This window comes from Equus asinus, chromosome 21, assembly GCF_041296235.1.
Source record: "Equus asinus isolate D_3611 breed Donkey chromosome 21, EquAss-T2T_v2, whole genome shotgun sequence".
Taxonomy (NCBI): Eukaryota; Metazoa; Chordata; class Mammalia; order Perissodactyla; family Equidae; genus Equus; species Equus asinus.
In genome coordinates this window covers 38,007,016-38,030,790 of record NC_091810.1, presented here as the reverse complement: position 1 = coordinate 38,030,790, position 23,775 = coordinate 38,007,016, and the positions used below count along the sequence as shown (strand labels likewise).

Below are 23,775 nucleotides of genomic sequence, written 5' to 3'. Positions count from 1 at the left end.
TCTCCCCACATCTAGAGTCATCTTAAAATCCTTGTGGGGTTTTGAGCTTTAATAAGTTATGAATGGTTCTCAAACTTAGTGTAAGAAGTACCAGGGTAGCTCATTAAAATGCACCTTCCAGGGCTGCATGGCTCCTAGAGATTCTTTTTTTTTCTGACAACTTTATTGAGGCATATTTTACATATCATGTAATTAACCCATTTCAGGTGTACAATGCCGTGATTTTAGTAAATTTACTATGTTGTGTGACCATCATCATAAATTAGTTTTAGGATATTTTAATCTCCTCCAGCAAGGTTCCTCATGTCTATTTCTATCCCCTGCCCTAGGCAATGCTAATCTACTTTCTGTTTCTGGATATTTGTCTTTTCTGTACATTTCAAATAAATGGAATCAAACAATATGTGGTCTCTTGTGTCTGGCTTCTTTCAAGAAGCATAAAGTTTTTGAGGTTCATGTAAATCAAAGCATGTGTCAGTGGTCTGTTCCACTTCATTGCTGGATAGTAGTCCCTCATATGGATGTACCACATTTTGCCTATCCATTCATCAGTTGATAGACATTTAGATTGTCTCCATTTTTGGCTATTATGAATAATGTTACTATAAACATTTGTGAGCAAGTCTTTGTGGGGACATGTGTTTTCATTTTTCTTGGGTAGATATCTAAGAGTGGAGTTGCTGCAACATATGGTAGTTTTATGTTTAACTTCTTAACAAACCACCAAACTATTTTCCAAAGTGACTGCACCATTTTAATCCCTACCGCTAATGATTTGAGTCAATAGGTCTGGGTGGTACAGGAATCTGCATACTAAACCAGCGTTCCAGGTAATCCTAATGTAGCTAGATCAGAACCCTTCTTTAGATTATATGTATAAAAACAAACACTTGAATAGAAGTTACAGAGAAATTTATTGACGTGTTGAGCCTTCTGCCACGATTCTGGCCTAAATGAGTTCTTTCTTTGTGTTCTTCCCACCAAGTGGTGGACTGAAATGGTAAGATCATGTAGACTCATGGTGGCTGCCATAATGGACCAGGTGAAGGCAGAGCAAAACACCTGACAAAGAAGAGACTGAACTAAAAAAGTCTTCCCCACCAGAAGGGGCTCTCTACCGTATAGCCAACAGGAGAGATGATGGGTAAGAAAATTTGCAACTCACCATGAAACGATGCTAGATTGTTTCTCTCATCACTGTAATACAGGTTGCCAAAATGTAAACTTTCTAAATTGCATAAGGTCTTTACAAAATCCTTGAGCACAGCTTGAAGACAGGGAAAATAATGCAAGATTAAATTTAGTAGGTGGTTCTTAAGACTGCATTTCCTTAAAAAAGTATGGGCTCCTGGAGATGGGAATCACTTGCTGATTAGCTGACCTATGCTTAACAAGCTGTTATTTTAATAACTGCTCCTGGAGTGCAAGGAGGAAAACAAGCTGATTGTGATGCATCTAATCACCCATGTCCTGCTTGCTGTGCTAGAAAACTTTCAAGAGTTGAGAGCTTTTTACCTCCAAGGAGAAAGACAGCACGACATCTGACTTGGAGAGCTGGTTCTCGCTCTCCTCACCCATGTCGATGATGGAAGCATTGTGGCTGCGTTTGAGTTTCTGCAGCTTGAACTCGCCACCTTTGGACACGGGCATGCTCTCCAAGTTGGCCATGAGTAGGTTGACAGATGACTTCAGCTCCTCAATGTACATGTTTTCCATTTCTTTGGATACAAACTTGGGAAATTTGCGTTCCTGGTAAAGGAAAAGAAAAGTATGAGCAGAGGAGTAAACAGAGACCTAATTTACATAGAAAGTTTTTGTCTTGCAGCCCGGAGTTACGATAACTATTGAAATTTGTCCATAAATTGTGGCATTGTGCTAGAAAAATGTTCAGTCTAGTTGAGTAGACAGCTGCCTGAATTCTAGTTATTTACATTCTCCAACAGGTAAGAAACACATACATAAACATATAGTAAGAAAGAGTCAAGTGTTTTATTATAGTTATATTTTTTCCCAGTTTTCTCCAGCAAATTTGATTTGTGGAAAGAAAAATGGGGTGATATTTTTCAAATCTTGTTTCAGTTGGAGCAGTTCTTCTTTTTAGCAAAATGCAGTCAGTTGTCTTTAAGTTATGGAGACAGAAAGACATCCTATTTCTGGATCTCTATAGAGATTTTCTCACATGAATAATTCAAAAGGAGCTCATTTGAGATGTTTCAAACATAGCTCATGGCTATTTCTAAAAAGAATAGTTACTGTTTTCAAGAAAAATTGAAAACGTTAATAAAGCAATGAAAACATGATTAAAATTCTTTAGAAAAGAAGATAAAGCAGTTCAGTGTTAGAACTGACCTCTCTTCTTTTCCTTCCTTGCCTATGCTTTCAGTTATAATGGCAACATGCTTTGGCCATGCTCTTTGTTTCTTCATATCTCTAAGTTGACCAAGTGCCTTGAATATACTTTGGATCAGTTACCACCTCAAAGAATCATTTCCCACTTGAAACATGAATTTGCCCTCCCCAGTCCCATTCCGTATATGATCACATGAGGAGCAAGTCAAATAAATCAGTTTGATTTTTTTGCAAGTGACAGGAAAATTCAACTTGAACTGGCTTAAACAATGAAGGAATTTATTGGTTTGAAAATATCCTGGGGTAGATCCAGCTTCAGGCAAGGCTGGAATCAGGATACATATGATATCACCACAACTGAGTTTTTCCTCCAAATTTTGTTTGGGTTTCTCTGGGTTTACTCTATGCTCAGCCTGGCTCCCTTTAATGTCACAAAAAGATTGCTAAAGATCTGCACTTCACAACATCACATCACACTATCTAAAGGAAGAGTGAACATCCTTTTGTAATGCCCACAGAAGAGGGAGAGTCTTTTCTTTCACAATTCTCACCCAAAGTCAGACTAATGTACATACCCTGAATGAATTTCTATGGCCAATTATAATATGCTGTGCCGAATTGCTTAGGCATGGTTTATGTTCTCCCTCCATGTGGCTGGGGCTAGAACTCCACCTCGATCACTTGGAACATGAATTGGTTTGCCAATTCTGGGTAGCAAAAAATAAAATGTCTAGTACATGGGCACCTGACTTAAAGTCAATCAACTAATTCTATTAAGTGGCCAACAATCAACTGGAGTTTAATCTCTCAAACAACTTAACTGAGAGATATTGAGATTGCAGTCAGTGGTGGAGCTGAAACAATAAGATCATTTAGGCTCATGGGTGGTTGCCATATTGGACCAGGTGAAAGCAGAGTAAGAAACTTGACAAAGAAGAGAAAGAGGTAGAGAGATAGAGAGAGGGAAGGAGGGAGATAGAGACAGAGAGAGGGAGGAAAAGAGGGAGAGAAGAGAAGAGGAGAGAAGAGGCTATCTGTATTCACAAAAAGGAGCTTTGCCTTTTATTGGTTTTTGAATCCCCACAAAGCCTAGTTATTCCTCCTGCATTTTGGGTTTTTGAGATTCTCTTATTTTCCTTTCAACAATTCCCCCCTACCCACTGGTTAGCTACAAAGGTTTTTCTTCCTTGCCACCACAGAAACTTCACTGAGATTCCAATAGTGGATCCTCTCTATAGGGCTTGGAGATACCTTTGTGCTATGCCAGCCTTCTTCCTACCTGGGGTCCATCAGAAGTGTTCCCCTTTCCGCCTGCCACCCTCTGTAACTCTCTGCCATCTTGTCATCTTCCACTTTTTACCTTAAAACTTTACTTCCCTAGGTTGAGTCCCCTGATTGAACTTTCTCGCAATACCTAGCTCAACTTCTTGGTAACATTTATTATAATTAATGAAACAATCGTGAAATTTATTTGTTTAATGTCTGTCTTTCCTGCTGGGCCACAAGATAGGACTATACCTATCTTGAAACCCCTGCTGAATTCTTGTTATCTAGTATAATGTTTGGCACATAGTAATTGTTCAATACATATGAGTTGAGTGAAGGAATGGATGGCTTGCCAAAATGTCCGTATTAAATATCAACACAGCTAAAACTTGCTGTGAGGAGGAGGTGGAGAGATGATGAATTAAGTTCTGGAAGAACACTGAGATTCTGCTTTTCCATGTAAATGAATAAGGGGGTCTGAAATCCACTCAGCAACCTTAGAGAACCGGTTCCTTCTGGCACCTCTTGGTATAATCATTTCCTGCTTTAACACTGGGCTCAGCCCACTGCGTGGTGCTTTCTAAACATATTGTGGGTGAATGTGAGAGGAGAAGCAGGATGGATGCCTCTGAAATGAGAGGATAGGTTGATGAGCTTGACAGGAGCTAGTAATGATTTAAAGCAAGAGTTTTATTTCTTCAAAACTCTTGCATAGTAGGCTTGCTTTTTATCATTCTTAGACTCAATCGGGGACAATTGTGAGCCTCAGAAACTTGGGCATCCTTTATGAAAAAGGCCACGGAGATGTAAGGACTTGGCTGCTGGGCCACCATCACTTAGGAAACATTTACTGCCAACCAATACTGTGCCTGCAGTAGTGGTAGGCATGGGTGGATCATGATTAAAGGTTGTGTACTGTTCTCCTGGAGCTAACAGTTAGTGAGGAGAACAATCTATAAAGAAACATCAAGGTAGTCACTGTAATGGAAGTATATGGGATGTGGACTCTTCCTGAGAGAATCAGCCTGCCTTTTCTGAGGAGGTGATCCTTGTGCTGAGACTCTGATGGATGAGGAAAAGTTTGCCACCAGGCTGAGTTGGCTAAGACAGGGCTACCACTGTTTTCTCCTTTCCATGGAAAATGTAACAGGTAACCATGCATCCAAGAAGGTCTATATAACTGTATGCAGTCACAAAATATTTCCCCATCTCCTTTGGGACGTGGCCCTTCTCAGGAGTGAAGAGAAGAATGAAGCAGGTTAATTCATGGTCAAAGAGTGGTCCCCAAGGCCATGTTAAAGGCTGCCAAGCAGCATAGGTTACATACTAACAGCCTGAAGGCCGTTACACTAACCTATTTCTTTCCTCCTCATGTTGGGGCCCAAACCTCACAACCTCATAGGATTCTTGGGGAGCTGGGGAAGTGGTAAATCTGATTTTTATTGGCAGCTGCCGGCCTTGCAGTTGCCACGGAGTTGGAGAGAAAAACCATCATGTCCGTCAAGTGGGTTCTTTCCTGCTAATCAGCCTTGAGAGATTCTGCCATTAAGTGCAGTCCCTTTTATCATGCCATCTTTGGAACTCACATGGGGCCTGTAACTCCACAGTCCTGAAGTTTTGGAAGAAGACCCGGTGGTTACAGACAATACCACTCTGGCCCAGAGTTAGCATCCACCCAACTTTATACAGCAGAATACTGGAAAAATCCAAAGAACGATCACCCCTCCCGGAACTCGGACAGTTCCTAATGACACCATAAAAAGAGGCTCATAAAACTGAAGTCTGCAAGAGAAAACAAGGCCATCTTTCTGCCCTGAGTATTTAAGCCTTGAGAAGAAATACCATTCTGTCAATCTAGGCTGAAGTTCTTGAGGGGAGTTTTCAGCAGCAGACCCATTACAAACACATTTCAAAGCTGCAGTTGTGCCAAAATAAGGAAAATGTAGTCGTCCATCTCAATTGTTACTTTCCTAGGCATAAAGGTAAATTAGCCTTGACAAAAGGATGGTTTATTCACATTGCTTTATGAAAGACATAGCATCCGGGTGGACAAAGTCTTCCAAAGAAAATCTCCACTGGCCATTTATTTTTGTTTTGGGCTGATAAGAATCCTCATGGGGACGGCCTCCCAAGGACAATTCCTACCAGGGTTATTTATGCTTGGCCACATTGAGGGATGTTTGGAACATCTTGAAAAATAACATTTGAAAGTCCTAACAGCTCTGTTAGCCATTTACTTTTCTTCTTTGTCTTTGCATGTTTACCCATAGAGGATGAGGTGGGTATGCACATAAAAGCTGATAAGGATACTCCCACTCAGAGAGAGGATCTAGACCCCAAAGGCTCAAATGACATACTGGTGGATGATCAGAAGGAAGGATGTGGCAGCAGGACACTTTCTAGACATGGCGTTCACTGACAGTACTGTGCCTATTCAATACAATCTTTCAAATACTTCCTGGGCTCCTATCATGTGTCAGATGGCATGGTTGTCACTGAGGATGAGCCACTCAAGTGAGTGGCAATGGTATGGAGTCGGGGGAATGCCAGAAAGGAACCAGTTAGATACCATGTGACACATGAAGTAACAGAGGCAGGCGCAGAGTACAAAGGGGTACCAAGGAACCTTATCCAGTCCACATTAGTGAAACAGACTCGACTCTGAATCCTGGTCTGCCACTTGCTAGTTGTGTGAGTTTAGACAGGTGTCTTCATCTGTCTGAATTTTGGTTTCCATGTTTGAAATGGGGATAATAAACCTCATAGAGTTATTGTGATGAGTAAGAGATAATAACAAATGTTAATACTTTTTGACCATTGACTATCTATATACTATGTATATGTATACAAACATATATGTATACAGATACATATATCATATACATATGCACATACATATATACACATACACACAAACATATACACATATCCATATCCATATATATCAGGCACCATGCTACCACCACCACCACTAACAATGACAATAATAGTAATGATGATGGTGACTATAGTAGAGATCATGATGCTAGTTGGCATTTATGAATGTTAACTGTGTATTGGGCATTAAGCTAAGCAGTTTACGTGCTGTACCTCATTTAATCCTTCCAAAAACCTATTGAGACTAGTGCTGTTATTTATTCCCATTTTCTGGAGGAAAATGAGGCATAAAAGCTAAATCAATAATTAGTAGAATTGAGTTTGAAACCTAAGCCCGCATTCTTAGCTACCATATGATAGGGCAGAACTATCTGGCCCCAAAAGGCAATCAACAGAGCCAAGGTTAACCCTATGGGGCCTCTCCACATGGTGCACCCTCTAGGCATTAGTTCATCTCACAGTGTTCAGCAGAGGGCTATAGTCCTCCATAGCAGTGGCTGTTCCACGAGGACTGCGTGATGGTGGGTGTGGGAGAAAGTGTAGGGAGTGATGGGGGAAAAGAAAGAAAGAAGGTCTTGGGAGTAATTTGTCAAAATCAGCATCACAAAAGGCATTTTGGGCACAGGTGTTATAGTTTCCTGGATTGGCTTCTTTACTCAAACCCATTTTTAACTGGCTTGGTCTTACTTCCTCAGCTTTTATGAATTAGATGGACTTCCCTTGGCTTAAATGAACTTCAGACGACCTCCTTGGCATTTAGACTTTCCCTTGAATTCAGATTTCCCTGGGTTCTGAGCTACCTGACAAAGGCCAGGGTCAGGGAGATGCTCACTACACATATTCCTTCAGGCAAAAAATTGAACTGAACTCTGCTGTGTGCCTGGACACTGTGCTATTTCACGATGCAGGGTGGATGCCAAGTACAATAAAATTAATTTGTAAGCTAGGGGTCGTAGCATTCTCTGGTAGAAGAGGACTCCATTTTTGTCTGATTTTTGGCAATGTATGGAACAGGACTTTTCCATCAGGGAAATATTTGGATATTATGTCTCTCCTGGGGCATATTCTCATCAATGTTTGCAATAGGACCATGGAATGACATGGTAATTTTGCTCTGCAGGCAATAGAGGTCTAAATGGCAACTCCACATTTAAATGATAGCTTGAAAAACCAATGGTGTTTCGCTTCCAGACAGACCTCTGCCACTAATACTGCAAAAGCTGTAATATTTGTCTTATATAATTAGCTCAAGAATTTTTGAATTTTACCCCAAAACGTGGCCAAAAGAATTGGCAAATATCACAGCAGCACTAATGCCACAATCTGCCTGCTTAAGCTCTAATGTCAACTTCTGATCGCACAATTTAAATAACTTAGACTTAATTCCTGGGTGAAATTTGGGGACACTTTAATATCAACATGACAGGATTTGGGAAATGTTTGAACATGGATAAAGAAGTCTTTTCTACCAGATTTTTAAAAATGCATTCAGATCTCTTCATGGAACTTTTAAGGCAGCATGTCTGATGTTCACAGTGAGAGCTCGTGCAGCCGTCTGTGTTTGATGATTCATGGATGTTGGGGTGATTGAATTGATAGGTTACAGTATAGGGTTGCAGGTAGAAGAGATCTGCCTTTTACTTGTCTCCTTTCTCCCCCAGGAAGAAAGGACAAACATACGCCTTTCATAAGCATGTGCTAATGAGAATGCTGCTGGAAGAACCACCAGGGTCCCTATAACCTCTTTTCCAGAGTCCAAGGGAATCAAAGTGGAAAGGATTCAGAATTCTCGGAGCCAGTTCTGCCTGATACTGTTGCTTCATTTGGCCTTCTGGATAAACTGAAGGGAATCCAGAGCAAATTTTAGTGGAAGAGAGAAAGCAGTTTCCCGGAGGAGCAGCCATCAGGAAGAGAGGACATGGGGGTGGTCCTGTCCTGGTGAAACTTCCTGCCTGTCATCTAACTGCTCAAAAGAAAGAGCCTGAAACTTGGAATCAGAGTACTGAGCTTCTACTTACTAGCTGAGTGAACTTGGGCACATCACTTAAACTCTTTGATGAGCCTAAAGTGGAGAGAATTACTGCAACACCCAGAATTGTTCGTCACAGGTCTAAACGAGAGTTCACGTGAAATTCTACAGCCAGTGCCTGACGCTTTTAATAAAGGACTGATTGACAGAAAGAGAGAGAGGTCAGAACGAGGTCAGGTAAAGGCTTGGGTGAAGGACATGTCGGATCCTTGGATGAAGTGATGAGGAAAATGAGGGCCTGTATTTGGGGAGGCATTTTGTAATGGTAGTACACATAGTGGTTAAGAGTGCAGATTCTGGTCATTGAGTGGCCGTGGCCATGTCCTCTCATGTCTCTGCCTCAGCTTCCTCTATAAAATGTGGATAATGATAGCACCTTTCTCATAAGGTTGGGTGGTTGGTTAGCTAGGTTATCAAATGTAAAATGCTTAGAAGAGAGTCTGGCACACAGTAAACACCGTATAAGTGATAGTTATTAATTATGAGCACATCTTGGGGCATCTCTCAATTCAAAATTGCCACTCCAACCACGACTCTACCCCTAGGTACCACCCACACCTTTAGTGATGTATCTCTAGCATCCGTGTGTTCAATGAGACCCTCACCCCCTTCTCCACAACGGATTGGTTGATTGCTTCAGAGCCTGGCCCTTGAACCAAGTTGGGTCAATCAGAGGCATGACTCTTGAAATTGTGAATTTTAAAAGAGTAGTAAGAAAAGTGGAAAGGGGAGATAGCAGAAAGATTTGAGAGAGTTTGATTGGTTGAATGATTCCCTATTGGCCATATTGGAAACATGTAGAGCTGTGGAGCAGTCATGTTTCCCATCTGAGAAGCAAAGAAAGCTGGTCTGCAGAGAAAGAAAGAATAATGAATGGGACACACAGAGATAAGAGGCGAGGGGAAGTCCTGACCACTTGGCAGCCCTGGTTCCAGTTCCCTCCTGGGTCTTGACTGTGTCTTGCACTTAGACTCTGTGAGATATTTCTTGATCCCCAGAGTCAATCCTCTCTTTTACATAAGCTTCCTTGAGTTAGTGCCTCTAATTTGCAATCAAAAGTGCTCTACTCATCTTTTAATTCAGAGAACAGAGTGGATTATGTATGATGGATGACATCTACATCCAGGAATTTCTGGTTATGATATTTACAGGAGCTGATGTTCAGCCATATGGGTTGAAATGCACACCCTCACTAAAATCCACTGTGATGCCAGAAATAGAAAAATCAGGGCATGCTAAAGGAAGATAAGCAGAGGTGCTTTGTTTTAATATCTTTTCACGGACTAGCCAATATCTGAGATCTCGATATTTTATTTAGTTTTTAGTAGATGAGATATTTCTCAATTTTCCTCAGCATTAGCCAGGCTGGTTTAGACACAGAGAGAATTTATTTTCCTTGGAACCCAACTAAACTGATGGAAAAGTAGTTACGTAGCTGAGGCTCAAGAATAAGTGGAACCATGGACTTGAACATCCTGAGGATCCCAGTATATTATTCCCTGTCTCTGTCTCTCTCTGTGTGTTGGCTTCATTCTTTCATCTTCTTTTCCCTGCATGGAAGAACTGAAGGTGGCTGCAGACATCTTTCTAGCACTAGAAACACAGCCCTGTTGACCTGCAGTCCACAGTCCCAGGGAAGGGATTCATTGGTTTAGTCTGCATCAGGTATCCATTTCTGGACCAGTTACTTGTGGCCAGGGCAGGCTGGGAACTGTGACTGGTTCTGCTTGGGTGAAGAGCTCCCTTCCAGGACCAAATAGCTGTGGCAAGGGGGCCACTGGCATGAATAAACATTGCAGAAGAAGACAGTCCATTTCTAGGAGGACGGGAGATAGTAGGGGGCAGACCCTCTCATAGAAATCCTCAATATCCTAAATGTTTGTGGGTTCCTCCACATACTTCGAAATTATTCTCTGTTCTCTGTAAATAATAACCAAGATTCACTTTAATTTTTTATTTCATTGTCCAAGAAAGCCTAGTTCTAAGTTGTTAATAATATCCTACTTGGTATCAGAATATCTAGCGGTGTGGGCTGGGGGATAGTTCCTAGATATCCTGTTCAGAGATGGGCAACTTGGCTCCCTATCTACCAGTTGTTCATCCATGATCATTCAAAAATTAAAATGAGCTTACAGTAGTTTCTTAAATTACCATGTAAAGTCTCAAAGTAGACAAAACAAAGGTGCCAGGAACTTGTTTTTGAAGTATGTGTGTGTATGTGTAATTTTCTTTAAATGGGATGAATACCTCCTTGTTGGGGTTGTAAATAGTTGCCTAAAGGCAGGAAATAGACCAAATGACCTCCGTTTTCTGGATAATCTGCTGAGGAGACACTGAGTTTACAGAAGTAAATTCTAAAGCCTCATTGATGTTTACTCCCACATTAAGCAGGATGTTCAAACATAAGAGCCTTTCATACTACCTTTAGCCAAATCCATAAGTGCATACTATTTTTAGCCACCAGACTAACTCTACTATAAAATTTGAAGGTGTCCAAAAACAAGATGCAAAGCATTTCAATAAAACTGCTTGAGCACAAATGGGGCTTTTTATGCTTCTTGGAATCTTTCTTCTGTTTCTCTTCTAGTAGAATTCCTTGTGCCCATCCTCCCTACCATCTCCCACAGCCCTCTTCCCTCACATACACACATGGCCTGTGGCTACTGTAGGAATAAGTAGGACCCTGTTTTTTAAAATTTTGATAATTTGTTTTTCATGACTTTTTTTTGCATCAATTATGAGTTTTTAAGATATTGCATTAAAATATTATTTATTTTGATTACTCAATTTTTGGCCCCCCTCTTAAAGTTTTCCCCAGAGGAGCACGCCTCACCCTTGTCCTAGGCCCGATATTTAGACAGACTTGAACTTAGGGTCCAGTGTAGCCTCTTAACTAGAGTCTATCATGCTCAGTCTGGATTTCCCCATCTCTAAAACAAGAATGATAACTGAAATGTCCTTCTAGGGCTATTTTGAGGATTGAATGCAAGGGTACATGTAAAGCACTCAGCATGTTTGATGCAGAGTCAGCACTCCATAAATGCTACCGGCGTTACTACTGTTAACGGCAACACAAATGACAACAAGAACGACGGGTAACATTTCGGCTCATCAATGCTAAGACATAACCCCAACCCTAGAGAAATCTTATATACTGGGAGGCTCAGACACATAAATGAATAGTCCCCATTCGATGATCTGTGGTAATAAAGGTTTATACGTGGCAGGAAGAAAGCACAAAAGTGGGGAGGACTAACTGCTAAGCTCTTAGAGAAGGGGTTTTAAGTTGAACACTGGAGGGTGAGTAGGACAGTTTGCTAAGTGGAGGAGAGAAGAAAGGTCATTCCAGGTGGAAACACCAGTAGGCACAAAGCCACCGAGGCTGGAAAGGATCTGGAATATTCTGAGAGAGACATTCTCTGTAGCTGGAATGGGGAGTTCTGGTGGGAAAGTTGTGGGAGGTGATGCTAATATGGGAGGATATGGTTTGTGGATTAAAAGCCTTGAATATCCTTCTAAAAAGGTTAGATTTTGTTCTGGGGGTGATAGAGGATTCTATTGAAGGATTTTGAGGCTCTGTTGTGAGATATTCATATACGAGGCTTAGAATGGCAACTGTGCGAAGGATGAACAGGAGAGCGGGAGGGAGTGGAGCCAGGGATGCCCATTAGGAGCCTATTGTAAGATCCAGGCATTGAAGACGAGGGCCTGAATCAAAGCCCTAGCAGCGGAGCCGGAAAGCAGTAAAGAGCTCTGACCCACATTTAGGAAGTGGAATCAATGAGCTGGGTAGCTGATCGAGTGCGGAGTATTGTAGGAGGAAGGAGAAATTGCGAATGACTAGGAGGTTTCGTCCATAGTAATTGGATGCAGAACACCCGAAGAGGAGTAAATGTAGGTATGGGGATATAGCGGGAGGGAGAAGATAAGGAGCTAGATTTTGAACACATTTAACTGGAAATGCAGGGGAATATCCAGGTGGAAATATAAGTCTGGGACTCAGAAGAAAGGTCAGGCTGGAGTTTGAATATTGACTGGAGCATAGGAAATGTACATGCTATCTTCGGGTGAGTTGCACTGAGAAAGGAGGGCTGAAGGTCCAATCAGGGCAATTCTCCTCATCTTTCTTCCTCTCTGCTTCCCAGTTTTATCTTTTCAAGGCTCTTAATAATCAGTGTGCTTCCTGTGTAGGACTTTGGCCCGGACCCCCAGTGAATGTCCCCAAAGTTTCCTTACCCTGGCTATTTGGTCTGCCATTTGGAGACGTCCATCCAGCTCTCGTCTGATCTGGGCTGCTTGCTCATCTGGATTGTCCAGCTGCACAAAAGAACAAACGTGGAGACTTTCAGTTTGGTCACCAAAGACAGTAGACTCATGACTTTCCATTTTACATCCTCTACTCTGTGCCCCTATGGATATACTTTACTAAAAGTTAAGAATCTTGAAACAGACAAATCTAGTTTGAGTGAAATCCTAAGTTCAATCCTCCTCAGCAGAGCGTGATGTGGTAGGCAGTTGCTAAGGAAGACATTTGAATGAGCTTGTACATGAATCACTTCTGAACTGCTAGGCAGCAATGCTTCTAATGAGGGCCCAATGCAGCACCTCTGTTTTGGCCCAAGGAAGAAAGTGTTTACATGGCAGACACACAAGGAAGGACATGGTAACATAACTCTTAGAAATGTATGAAGCAGACATAATGAGTATTCATAGTGCCTACATGGCACATATCCTGCTGCTCTGGCACCGCCGGACTGAAGGTTAATCCATCATCGCCACCCTTCTTACTGAGCCCAGAGACCTTCTCAACCAGCACTCCAGATGGCCACCACCATGCACTTGGTGTTGATATCTAAGTTGAAATCTATCCTTTTCTTCCCTGATGGTGAGTTATTAGAATATAAGGATCAAAATACCCAAACATAAATAAACCTGGGCGATTCCCTAACTTCTCTGGATTTAGTTTTTTCATCTATAGAATGAAGGGGCTGGTTATGTAATCTCTGTCCCATTCACATCTTTCTATGAATCTATGAAAAGACATTGGCAAACATTTCCATAAGTGGCCATATAATTAACACTGTAGGCTTTGAGAGCCGTAAGATAGATCTCTGTTGCAATGACTCACCTCTTCCAATGAAGTGTGAAAACAGCCATAGACAACATGTAAATAAATGAGCACTGCTGTGTTCCAATAAAATATTATGTGCAACAACACGCGGTGGGCCATAGTTGCTGATCCCTGCTCCTTAAATTGAAGTTCTCTCTTTATTTCCAAGGAAGCCTAGCGCTATCCTTCAAACTGTAATTTAGTCTGTTTTCTTTAGTAATTTATGATTTACTTTATTCACAGAAAAGATTAATAAGTAGGAAACAGTGGCATTCAAATAAGGTGGGCTTTATTCCTCTCTTTAGTACATATTAACTCACAACAAAAAGTAGCTTAAGAAGTACGTGGGTTTCCCAAGTCCCTTTGTTTTAAAAGCCATTTTTATTCAGAAATTTGAAAATGATGAAATTTTTATTCAGAAATTTGAAAATGAAAACCCAGCTCCTTGCCTAAAAAAAAGTATCCCATCTATGCTATGAAATGGTTTAGAAAATAAGTTATTTTTAAAATGATATAAACAAGAACACTAAAAAAAATTATGGTCCTACTTTTGAAGCATCCTGAATAGTCTTCTTCGGTTTGTTTTACAAAACATATAAAACTCCATCTGGCTTTATGCTGTGCGCGTTTATCACCCTGCTCAATTTGGGAGTTGCCTTATCTTCTCCTTTCCACAGTTTTGAGGAACAGGACTATTTCCTAGATCATAGAGACTGAACTGCAACTTTTGGCCATTTATTCTAGGGTAGCATTTCCCAAAGGGTATTGTGCTGAACCACAATCTTATTAGATACTCAAGAAGAAAGGGATCCAGAAGGGCTCCAGAAGAATGGTCAGATACGTTTGGGAAACGCTGTCAAAATGCACAAAGTCTCTGAGAAGTTCTGTAGAAGGGAATCTGTTAGATTTGACCAACTCAACTGTATTTTAACTTAAGTTTTTATTTTTTGGAAAATTCCCAGAGAACATGAGTTGGAAATCTTGTTCTAAATAAATATAAAGAGAGCCACCAGTTGATCCAGATGACCAGTGGTCCATGGGTCACCATTTGCCAAGTGGGAAACATGGTATCCTCAGTGTTATTTTTAAGCTCCAATGAGCTGTTTTTATTCTATTCCCTTGGAAGCCCAAGAGTTCTTCAGATTCAGGTGCAAATGCACTGGGAACACTCAGACTTGTCTTATTCACAATACATATACAAATGATGAAACATCTGACTGCTCCACTGAGAAGCAGAAAAATGACTTGGTTAGGAGCTTAAGTTGGAAATTTTGTCAGAAGATATGGTGTTCACAGAGGTTAAAACTGAGAAGACAAAACACAGCCCAACAGAACCATCCCCATCACTAAATTTTGCACAAGCATCTGAACGCAACTAGAACTAGCAGAGAATGCCAGCAATGAAGATGAGCTGGCTAGGTCTGCACCAAGCTTCATTCATTAATTCATTGGATCAATCATTTACTCAGTCATGATTTTTATGGAATGTCTTGATATGCCAAGATACTGGAATACAGAGAGGACAAGACAGACCCAGTCCTTGCCTCTATGGAGCTCAAATCTAGCAAGCACAGATATGGTTATTTGAACAATTGGGCACAAAAGAGAAGGGATTAGCTCTTATTGATCCCATATCAAGCCCAGGTACCCTACGACCTATGTTACAGCCTTTTCTAAAGGGTCCCAAGAAATAGATGTTAATGCATATTCTCCCAGGACAAGGACTCTGGGGTCAGGAAATACTGCCCCCTCCTGAAAATTTATAATACATATTAGCATAATTAAGATTCTGAGGGGCTGGCCCCGTGGCCGAGTGGTTAAGTTTGCGCGCTCCGTTGCGCGGCCCAGGGTTCGGATCCTGGGCGCGGACATGGCACCGCTCCTCGGGCCACATTGAGGCGGCGTCCCATATGCCACAACTAGAAGGACCTACAACTAAGATATACAACTATGTACCAGGGGGGATTTGGGGAGATAAAGCAGAAAAAAAAAAGATTCTGAGAAATTCTAGAGTAAATAAGCCTATTTAACTGCATTTAACTTTGTCTTTTATACAACCATTTCACTGAAAACAAATATTCCACAGAGCAGTTTGGGAAATTGCACATGTGCAACAACTTTATGAGGTAGGTACCATTATCACCCCCATTTTACGGATGAGGAAACTGGCTCAGTAAGGTTTAGGAACGTGCCCCAGTTCCCATGGCTGTTAAAGTGGTACAAGCCCCTTGAACTGGAGTCTGCTGTACCTGGCTCTGGAGCTCTTTCCTCTGTATTATGTTGGCTTCCTTCTTAAGTGCCTTGTTTGGTTGTCTAATTGGTTCTGACAATTAGCAAACTCAGGGCCCTCAATTTGTTTCTTGCATACATAGGCCTATTTAACACATAGAGCCACCAGTGGAGGGCAGAGAAATGCCTATCTTCTGCTACCTGTCGTGACTGGCTGATTTCTTCCAGAGACGCTGTCGCAGGGCCAGAGCCTAAGAAATGATAGCCACAGAAACTTCTTCCTCCCTAAGAAATGATGGCAATGGCGTGTCCTTATCCTGGCTTTGCCACTTAGGAGCTGTGTGACCTTCAGGTCTCTTCATCTGAATAATTAGGAGAATAAGTCTATCGAAGGCTGTCATGCAGATTCACTCCAAGACAGTGAATATAAAGTGCTCAGCCCAGCGTCTGGCACGCAACAAATACTCAGGAAATGGTGGCCATTGTTTGAGTTATTAGAGTAGCCCATGTTGGCTGTATTTCTGACATGGGCCACCATGGGGCATCAAAGATTCAGACAAGAAGGTGCCAGATGGTACAGCGTCCCTCCCTGGTGCGAATGTGGGGTCATGGTCTGGTAGTCTGTGCAGTGGAAAGAAAGGTGATCAGGGGCTCCCATCTCTCAGCAAATTTCCCTGGCTTCTCAGCATCTCCCGCTTTCTCCAGGGTCAAGACTCTTTGCTCTGTCAGACTTTCATTAGCAGGAGTGACCAGAAGGTGGACACTGCTGCCTGACAGCTAATGATCTAAAGGGAGGATGAAAACAGAAATGCAACTAAAGCTCCTTAAAATAGCCTGGCATGATAGAGAAGGCCATCCTCAATCGAGAAGCTTGACAGCCCCACTGTATGAAATCCAAAAATACAAAGAGAAATCAAGTAATTACCTTTTCAAGTGCTGGAAAGAAAAAGCCAGAGAGTGAGCTTCCATGGAAACAAGGTGCTATTTACTGCACTGGGCTTTTCCATGAGGAAAGGAAACATCAGCTAGCAAACCAGGCCAGGGGCAAACCTTTCCCGTTGACGGCTCATTAGGGTTAAAATATGTACATGTGCATGAAGACTTTTTACCTAATTAGACAGATAATCTTCCTACTAGCAGAGGTCAGGCAGAGGCAGCTTGGATGTGTTGATTTGCCCGCCAAGCAAAGGGGACTATTTCCCTGGGCTTTTCTTTTAAAGTGATGGAGAACTGAGCTCAGCACCGCCTAAGTGCAGATGAGGATCAGCCAAGCCTGTCTGAGGCTTGGGATTCTCTCCAGCTCACGGCCACGCCCTCTTAGTCAATGCAGAGACAAGAACTCAGACTGGCGTCAGTGTCGGGCTGATTTGCGCCTGCAGGAACGCTGTGTGGCGGAGGACACAGGCCCGAGAATCTGGTGAAGGGATTGGTGCCCAGCTCTCTCACTCCCTTGTTGCATGACCTCGTCAAGCCTCTTAGCCTCTCTAAGCCTGAGTTTCCTCAATTGCAAAGTGGGGATCATTTTTATCTTTCATGGCTATGGAGAGGACTAAAGGAGACAATGTGTTGCATACTTCAAGGAAATTCAGGCTGACTTGGGTCCACATCTTGACTCTGCAACTTCCTTACTCAAAGGGATTGAATAGTGACTGAACCTTCCTAAGCCTGTTTCCTTCTCTGTAAAACAGGGTTAAGATACCTCCCAAGGATTAACTGAGATGATATGGGTGCAAAGCACTTAATGTGCTTTAGTAGTAGGCACATAGTAGGTCCTATAGTTTAGCAAATAGTTTCTAGAATTATGTCTATTTTAGGGTGGGGATCCATGAGATGTTAACTCCCCTCCCTGCCCTTTATGATTTATCAAAGAAACCAGACACGGGGCTGGGGGAGTCCTGGAATGGACATGAGGTGCCTGTGTTCATGTCCTTTCACTTGCCTTTAGCTGGGGGGACTGTGGGCCAAAGTTGTGACCTCTCTGTCCACAATCCTCTCATTTGAGAAATGATAAACTCTAGGCTGTTATGCTCCAGGAGTCTTTGAAAAGCCTAGATGAGCATTTCTCAAAGTCACATTCTAGGGAACACTAGTCCTGCAGATCCTCCATGAGAAAGGGTTCTGTGGCAATAAAGTCTGCTCCTTTTTTCCCCTTCCTGGAGAGCCACCAGCCACATGGGTGAGCAGCCCTAGACCAAGGCAACCTCATGTGGCCCCACATTTCCCAAGTTTATCTGACCACGTGTGCAATACCTTTGAACAACCCAACAACAGATTTTGGGATTTGCTCACCTAGGCAATTCTCCTGTGTGCTTCATTTTTCTCCTGTCCATGGACAGAAGTTTTTCTTGGGGGGAGGAAGGTGGGTAGAAGCAACCCCACTATGCAAATGGGTCTATATCCCCACTAAACGGACCCACATGTGAACGCCCTGTCTGACCTCTAGAGTGATGGAGAAATCATCGTGGGGCCCAGGCTTGGATCCTCCTCATTAGCTTCAAAGCCCTGGAGGATTGGCCTTGGCAGGGTCCCTGGGAGACATCCTCGGGTTCCAGCTTTCCCTAGGGTTGCTTGAATTCTCTGGTGCTCACATGCTATGATGATATGGAGGCAAGTCCAACTCTAGATTGTTCCAAAGTCATCATTGTTACTGCCTTCAGGCAGCCTTTGGTCAAGCAAAGAGAAGATGTGATTCAAATATGCAGAACATTTAAATAGAAACAGGCAGATTACTTTATGCATTATTTGAATAATTGTCTGTTTTTTGGAAAAATCTGTAGTACTCAGCCTCAGAGCAAATGGACCAACTTCAGCCTCAGGACTAAAATGAAAAGGATCCAGAACTGTGGCTGGAAAGAGCTTTAGAGATGATGTGGTACCTCAGGCCAGGCTCTGAGGCCTGCTGAGCACTGTGGCCTGTCGGGCACCACATCCCCACTCAGTCTGTTCCACGGGTCCCCAGCCGAGGCCTTTGGAAGGATTGCTTCCTCCTGCTGCCAGGTCTTTGCACATGCTGTTCCCCACACCTGGAACACCCTCCTTTGTCTCCTCCTTGACTGGTAACTCTTTCTTATCCTTCAGCCTTCAGCTTGGCAGCAAACTCTTCTCTGACCTCCCCAAACTCGGTGAGCTTTTCCTGTGATAGGCCCTCCTGGCACTATGCACCTCTCTTTTACCGGTATTTATCACAACTGTAATTCTCATGTCCTCATGTGATTATCTGATGTCTACCTTCTAGAGTGTAAGCTCCCAGGGGACAAGGATGGGTGGTTTTGCTCACCTGTGCGTCTCTGGCACCCAGCACAGTGCCAAATACTTAGTGGGCTCTGATGATTGCCTGACCAACTAAAGGACTGAGTTAATTCCCAAAGAGGGACAATGACCTGCCGACAGTCACACAACAATCAGTGAGAGAGCTGGGACCAAGCTCCCAACCTGCTAACTTCTAGTTTGCAGCCTTGCTGCTTAGTGACTGTGTGTCGGAAGCGCCATTCTCTGCAGAAATAGGGAACGACTGAACTTTGCTGGCCTATAACCAGTCACATTCCTGATGAAGCACCCTTCATTTTGGGCTTCAGGGGACAGAGGCACCTGTGCCATAAGCAGCTGTGGCACAAACCACCTGCTGGCCTGGGTTTAGCTCAATCCGTTCATGCTGTTTCCTCTCCACTTCCTGGCCTGGTCCCTCGGTTCCCAGGGATTAGTGTCTGAGAGGGAGGGTGCCAAGACCCACAGCAGAGCCAGGCAGAGGCGCCTCCCTGTAAAGCTCTCCTTTCAGCTGGCACGCCCCTCCTTTTTTCCACAGACCCATGCTTTTATCCTCCTTCAGAGACAAATTGCTCCTGCGGATGCTGTCTTCCTGGCGCACTGCAGTCTGAAAGTTACAGCTGGGATGGTGTCCGTTCCAGCTAAGGGATGTGGGCGGCCAAGCTCTTGTCTCAGGGATGTGCCGAGGTTCGGACTGTGGCTACGTTACTGTGTTTAATGCCTGGCTGATGCCTCCAAACTCCTTTCCTCCCATCCCTTCCACCCTGCCTCCCCTTGGTCCACCTCTAAAGCGGAGGTCGGCAGGCGCCCCCTCTCGACTGTCCGGATTCAAATCCTTGCCTTTCCATGTTGAAGACGAGAAACGTTGAGCAAATTATTAGAGCTCTCTCAGCTTTCGCTTTTTGTTTTTTTTCCAACTCCTTAACTCTAAAATGGGAATAATAATGATAATACCCACCTCCCAGGATTGATGAGAGATTAAATGAGATGGTAGGTATATGACACTTTGCAGAGTGCCTGGCACACAGTCACTTTCCATAAACCTTAGCAGCCATTAGAACTTGGCATTCTGCAGCCTGCACACTTCATCCACATGCACGTTCTGATGCTAATAACACTTAAAGTGTCAGATCAGGTTTCCCCCGCTCTCAGGTAGGAAACCAAGCTTCAAAAGATTAAGCAGCTTGCCAGTAGTTTCGGAGATAGCTGGCACTGCACAGAGGGAATAACTCTTAGGGGGGAAAAAAAAAAGCACTGTCTTAGAATCAAAAAAACCTTGAGATCAAACCCCACCTTTGTCATACACTCACTGTGTGACCAGGGCAAGGGCGCTCAACCTCTCTGAGCATCTGTACCTGTAGCTCTAAAATAATACCCTCAGAGGACTATTGTAATGATGATGATAGATATTTTCCCACTCTAGGGGTTCAACACATTGTAGGTTTATTATTACTTCTCTTATTATTACCGGGAGTGAACGGTGAAGGCTGAAGCCTTGGCTCCCAACTGAGTCTGTTACCAGGGCTCTGGTCCAGGGCTATTTTGTAGAGAAAATGTAGAGTTAGGCGTCCTGTGAACACTCAGTTATATTCTGTTTTTATAAAAATCGCCCAAGGAGACACCACCTCATTTGTGGAAGAGTTAAAATAAGATCATTAGTGTCTTTCTTTACCACACCTATTTCCTCTCCATGAGAAGACCTTGAGTAGGTCAAAGTTTCCATTCTGAAGGACGTACTTTTCTTTGATTACAAAATGCAGGGTTTAGCTCCCAGAGTTTGTCAGCCAATGAGAACACCCTCTGCGTTTGAGTCACCAGTTTTATGTCTTTGCTGGCTTCTGGTAATGCAGTAAATATAACACAAGAGCTCCAAATGCAGTAATTCTCTGAGCAGGCAGCAAATAAATACATAAAAATACCCCAAACAGAAAACCAATCCCTTCCTTTATGATCCTGCAGTGCTCAACCATTCCCACCCCCGTCGGGAACGACCTCTTCTCCTCTTTCCATCATTTCAAATCTGATATATCATTCAGGCTCTGGTTTCAGACCCGCTTCCTTCAGGGAAGGCCTTCTTGATTACTTTAGCCACGTATCAACCTGCTTTTATAGGCATCACCAACCAGCCCACCATCTAAACTTTCTATGTGTCATATGTCTTAGGTTTCCTTCCCTGCCAGAACAGCTGGAGGGCATAGTGGTCAGGGACCCAGAAACTGGAAACAGATCTGGGCTCAAATCTTTGCTCTGCCACTTACCAGCTCTGTGACACTGGATAATATAACGCACTGTCTCTGTCTGCAGCCTCATCTGCAAAGTGGGAGTCCTAATAGTAACAATGCCAACAGCAGAGGGTTGTTATGAGAATAAAAGAAGATGGTACTTGTAAAGCAATTAGCATGATACCTTGAATATGATTCAGGTCCACAAAGTCAAGGCCATAATTTAGTACAGTTGAGGCCAGAGACTATGAATTTTACCCCGCATGAAGGACACGGCTTTGTTTTGTATGGATCATCTTAATGATGTTCACAGCTGGGGTGGGGAGATGGTCCAATTCACCTGCACTACCCTGAGGACACGTGGAACTGAAGCCATTCAAAGAAGGGAGTGGGCATTGTCTTTCTGGGTGGGAGTGCAGCAGACGAAGCTCAGGGTATAGAAGAAGCAGGTGGTTTTGCGAAGAGAGGATGCTACGGAGTAGGTTGGGCTATCTTTTCTTAACTGTGCATCACGTCCTAAATATCCCTTGAATCCTTCTGTTCCGTTTATCCATTTCCCTAGGCCAGTCTGCCATCGTCTCCATCCTGGACCACTGACCTGTTTACCTGCATCCTCTCTGATACAGCAGTTCTCAATCCTGGCTGCATATTAGAATTACCTGGGGGAGATGAAAGGAAATTCTGATGTCCGGGCTGCACCCAGACCAACAAAATCAGACATTTGGATCGGGGCCCAGGCATCAGTACTTTTTTTAACTGTCCAGGTGATTCCAATGTGCAACAAGGATTGAGAACTTCTACCAAAAGCCAGTGGTTCTCAAACTATGGTGCACATAAGGATCAACCAGAAAACTTGTTAAAACACAGAGTTGTGAGCCTCACCCCTGGAGAGTTTTGATTCAGTAGGTCTGGGGTGACACCCAAGATTCTGCCCTTCTGATATGTTTCTGCATGACGCCAATGCTGCGAAACCACACTATAAGAGCAAGGATCAAATTCATGCTCAGCACTGCATTCTGCTCATCTTTTTGGAACATGCATTTGCTCATGTTACTTTCCTGCCTGAGATCCTATAATAATGCTCCATTTTCCCTGGCAATAGGAGTTTGAGATCCTTATCAAAGCTTACGGAGCTGTTACCATCTGGCTCCTGCACAGCTTTCCAGCCTTATCTCCCACCACTCTGTCCTGCCCTCCAGGCTAAGGCCATTCTGTGCTTCTAGATTTTCAAACATGACGTATTCTCTCCTAGCCCCAGGCTGATGCACATGCTCTGCCCTCCTCTGCCATCCTTGTCTGGCTAACACGTACTCATTAACCCAACTTCTAGCCTGGATGTTGCTTCCTTAGGAAATTTCTTGGCTCCAGCCAAGATCACTTCCTCTAGATCCTCTAACATCCTCAACCTCCTCTTTTGTCACTCCCATCATATTTGCATTATTTGCTCTGGGTCGAGCTCTCTGCAAGACTATAAATGCCTCAAGGACAGGGACATTGTCTGTCTTGTTCACTATAAAATCTCCAGTGACTAATGCATGGTAGGTGAGCAAGAAATATTTGCAGAATTAAATTTAAGATGGAGATAATAATATCTACTTGGCAAGGTTGTTTTGATGTGTTAATAAGTTTTTCCAAGCACTTAGTGTGGTATCTGACACTTAATAGGTGCTCAAATCATACCTAGATAGAAATCTGAATGCAAAAGGTTTAAACTTAAATCCTTGTTGAATGTGTAAATGAAATTGAGTATTTAAGTGCAGAAAGGACAAAGAATAACTGACTAAAGTGGTGTGAATGCTAGAGGCGTGAACTGATTAAACTCTGGGAGCCTCAGTTTCCTCATCTGGAAACTGGGAATATTAACACTCAATTCACCCTTTAAAAATATTCATTAAACACTTGCTTTGTGTCTGGCATTGTCCTAGGAGCTGTGGGAGCAGGCTGAAGGAGAACTTGCCTTCTATGAGGTTATAGTCCACATGAGAGCTAAAATATATTGAATAGTGAGTATTACTATGGCCTGCCATCATACTCAGTGTTTCACTCATTCTCTTGTTTGGTGCTGGAGGTAGGTATTACTATCACAAGCAATATCACTTTCAGATCAGGAAACTGAGGCTGAGAGGAACTAAAGAAACATCTCAAAGAAATGGTAGAGCTGGGACACGAATTCAATTCTGCCTGAATCCAGAGCGTATGCTTTGAACCAGTTTGCTGTCACAACACTTGGTTGGGATAATTTTCAGAATACTTTCAAAAACAAAAAAGAAGGGTTAATGTTCAAAATCAGTAAAGTATTACAGAAATGTTAATTATCCTTATTGTCATTCGTTTTGAATTTGCTTTTTACTAATTTCTGAAACTCTGTTCAGGCAGCCAATTTGATGGGAAATGGTCAGTTTTCCAAAATGAGCCATAGGAGATTTTGA

The 23,775-nt window shown here is 42.9% G+C and overlaps 1 protein-coding gene across 20 annotated transcripts in view; it reads right to left on the bottom strand.

Moving 5' to 3' along the window:
- The window catches only part of CADPS (calcium dependent secretion activator), a 431,612-nt gene that overhangs the window by 232,153 nt on the left and 175,684 nt on the right, over positions 1–23,775 (bottom strand). For all 20 annotated transcript variants that reach the window (XM_070492692.1, XM_070492701.1, XM_070492702.1 and 17 more), the window contains exons 4-5: positions 12,758–12,838; positions 1,516–1,749 (exon numbers count right to left, since the gene is read on the bottom strand). In XM_070492692.1, coding sequence (XP_070348793.1) covers positions 1,516–1,749; positions 12,758–12,838 — 315 coding nt within the window. The remainder of the gene's footprint in view (positions 1–1,515; positions 1,750–12,757; positions 12,839–23,775) is intronic.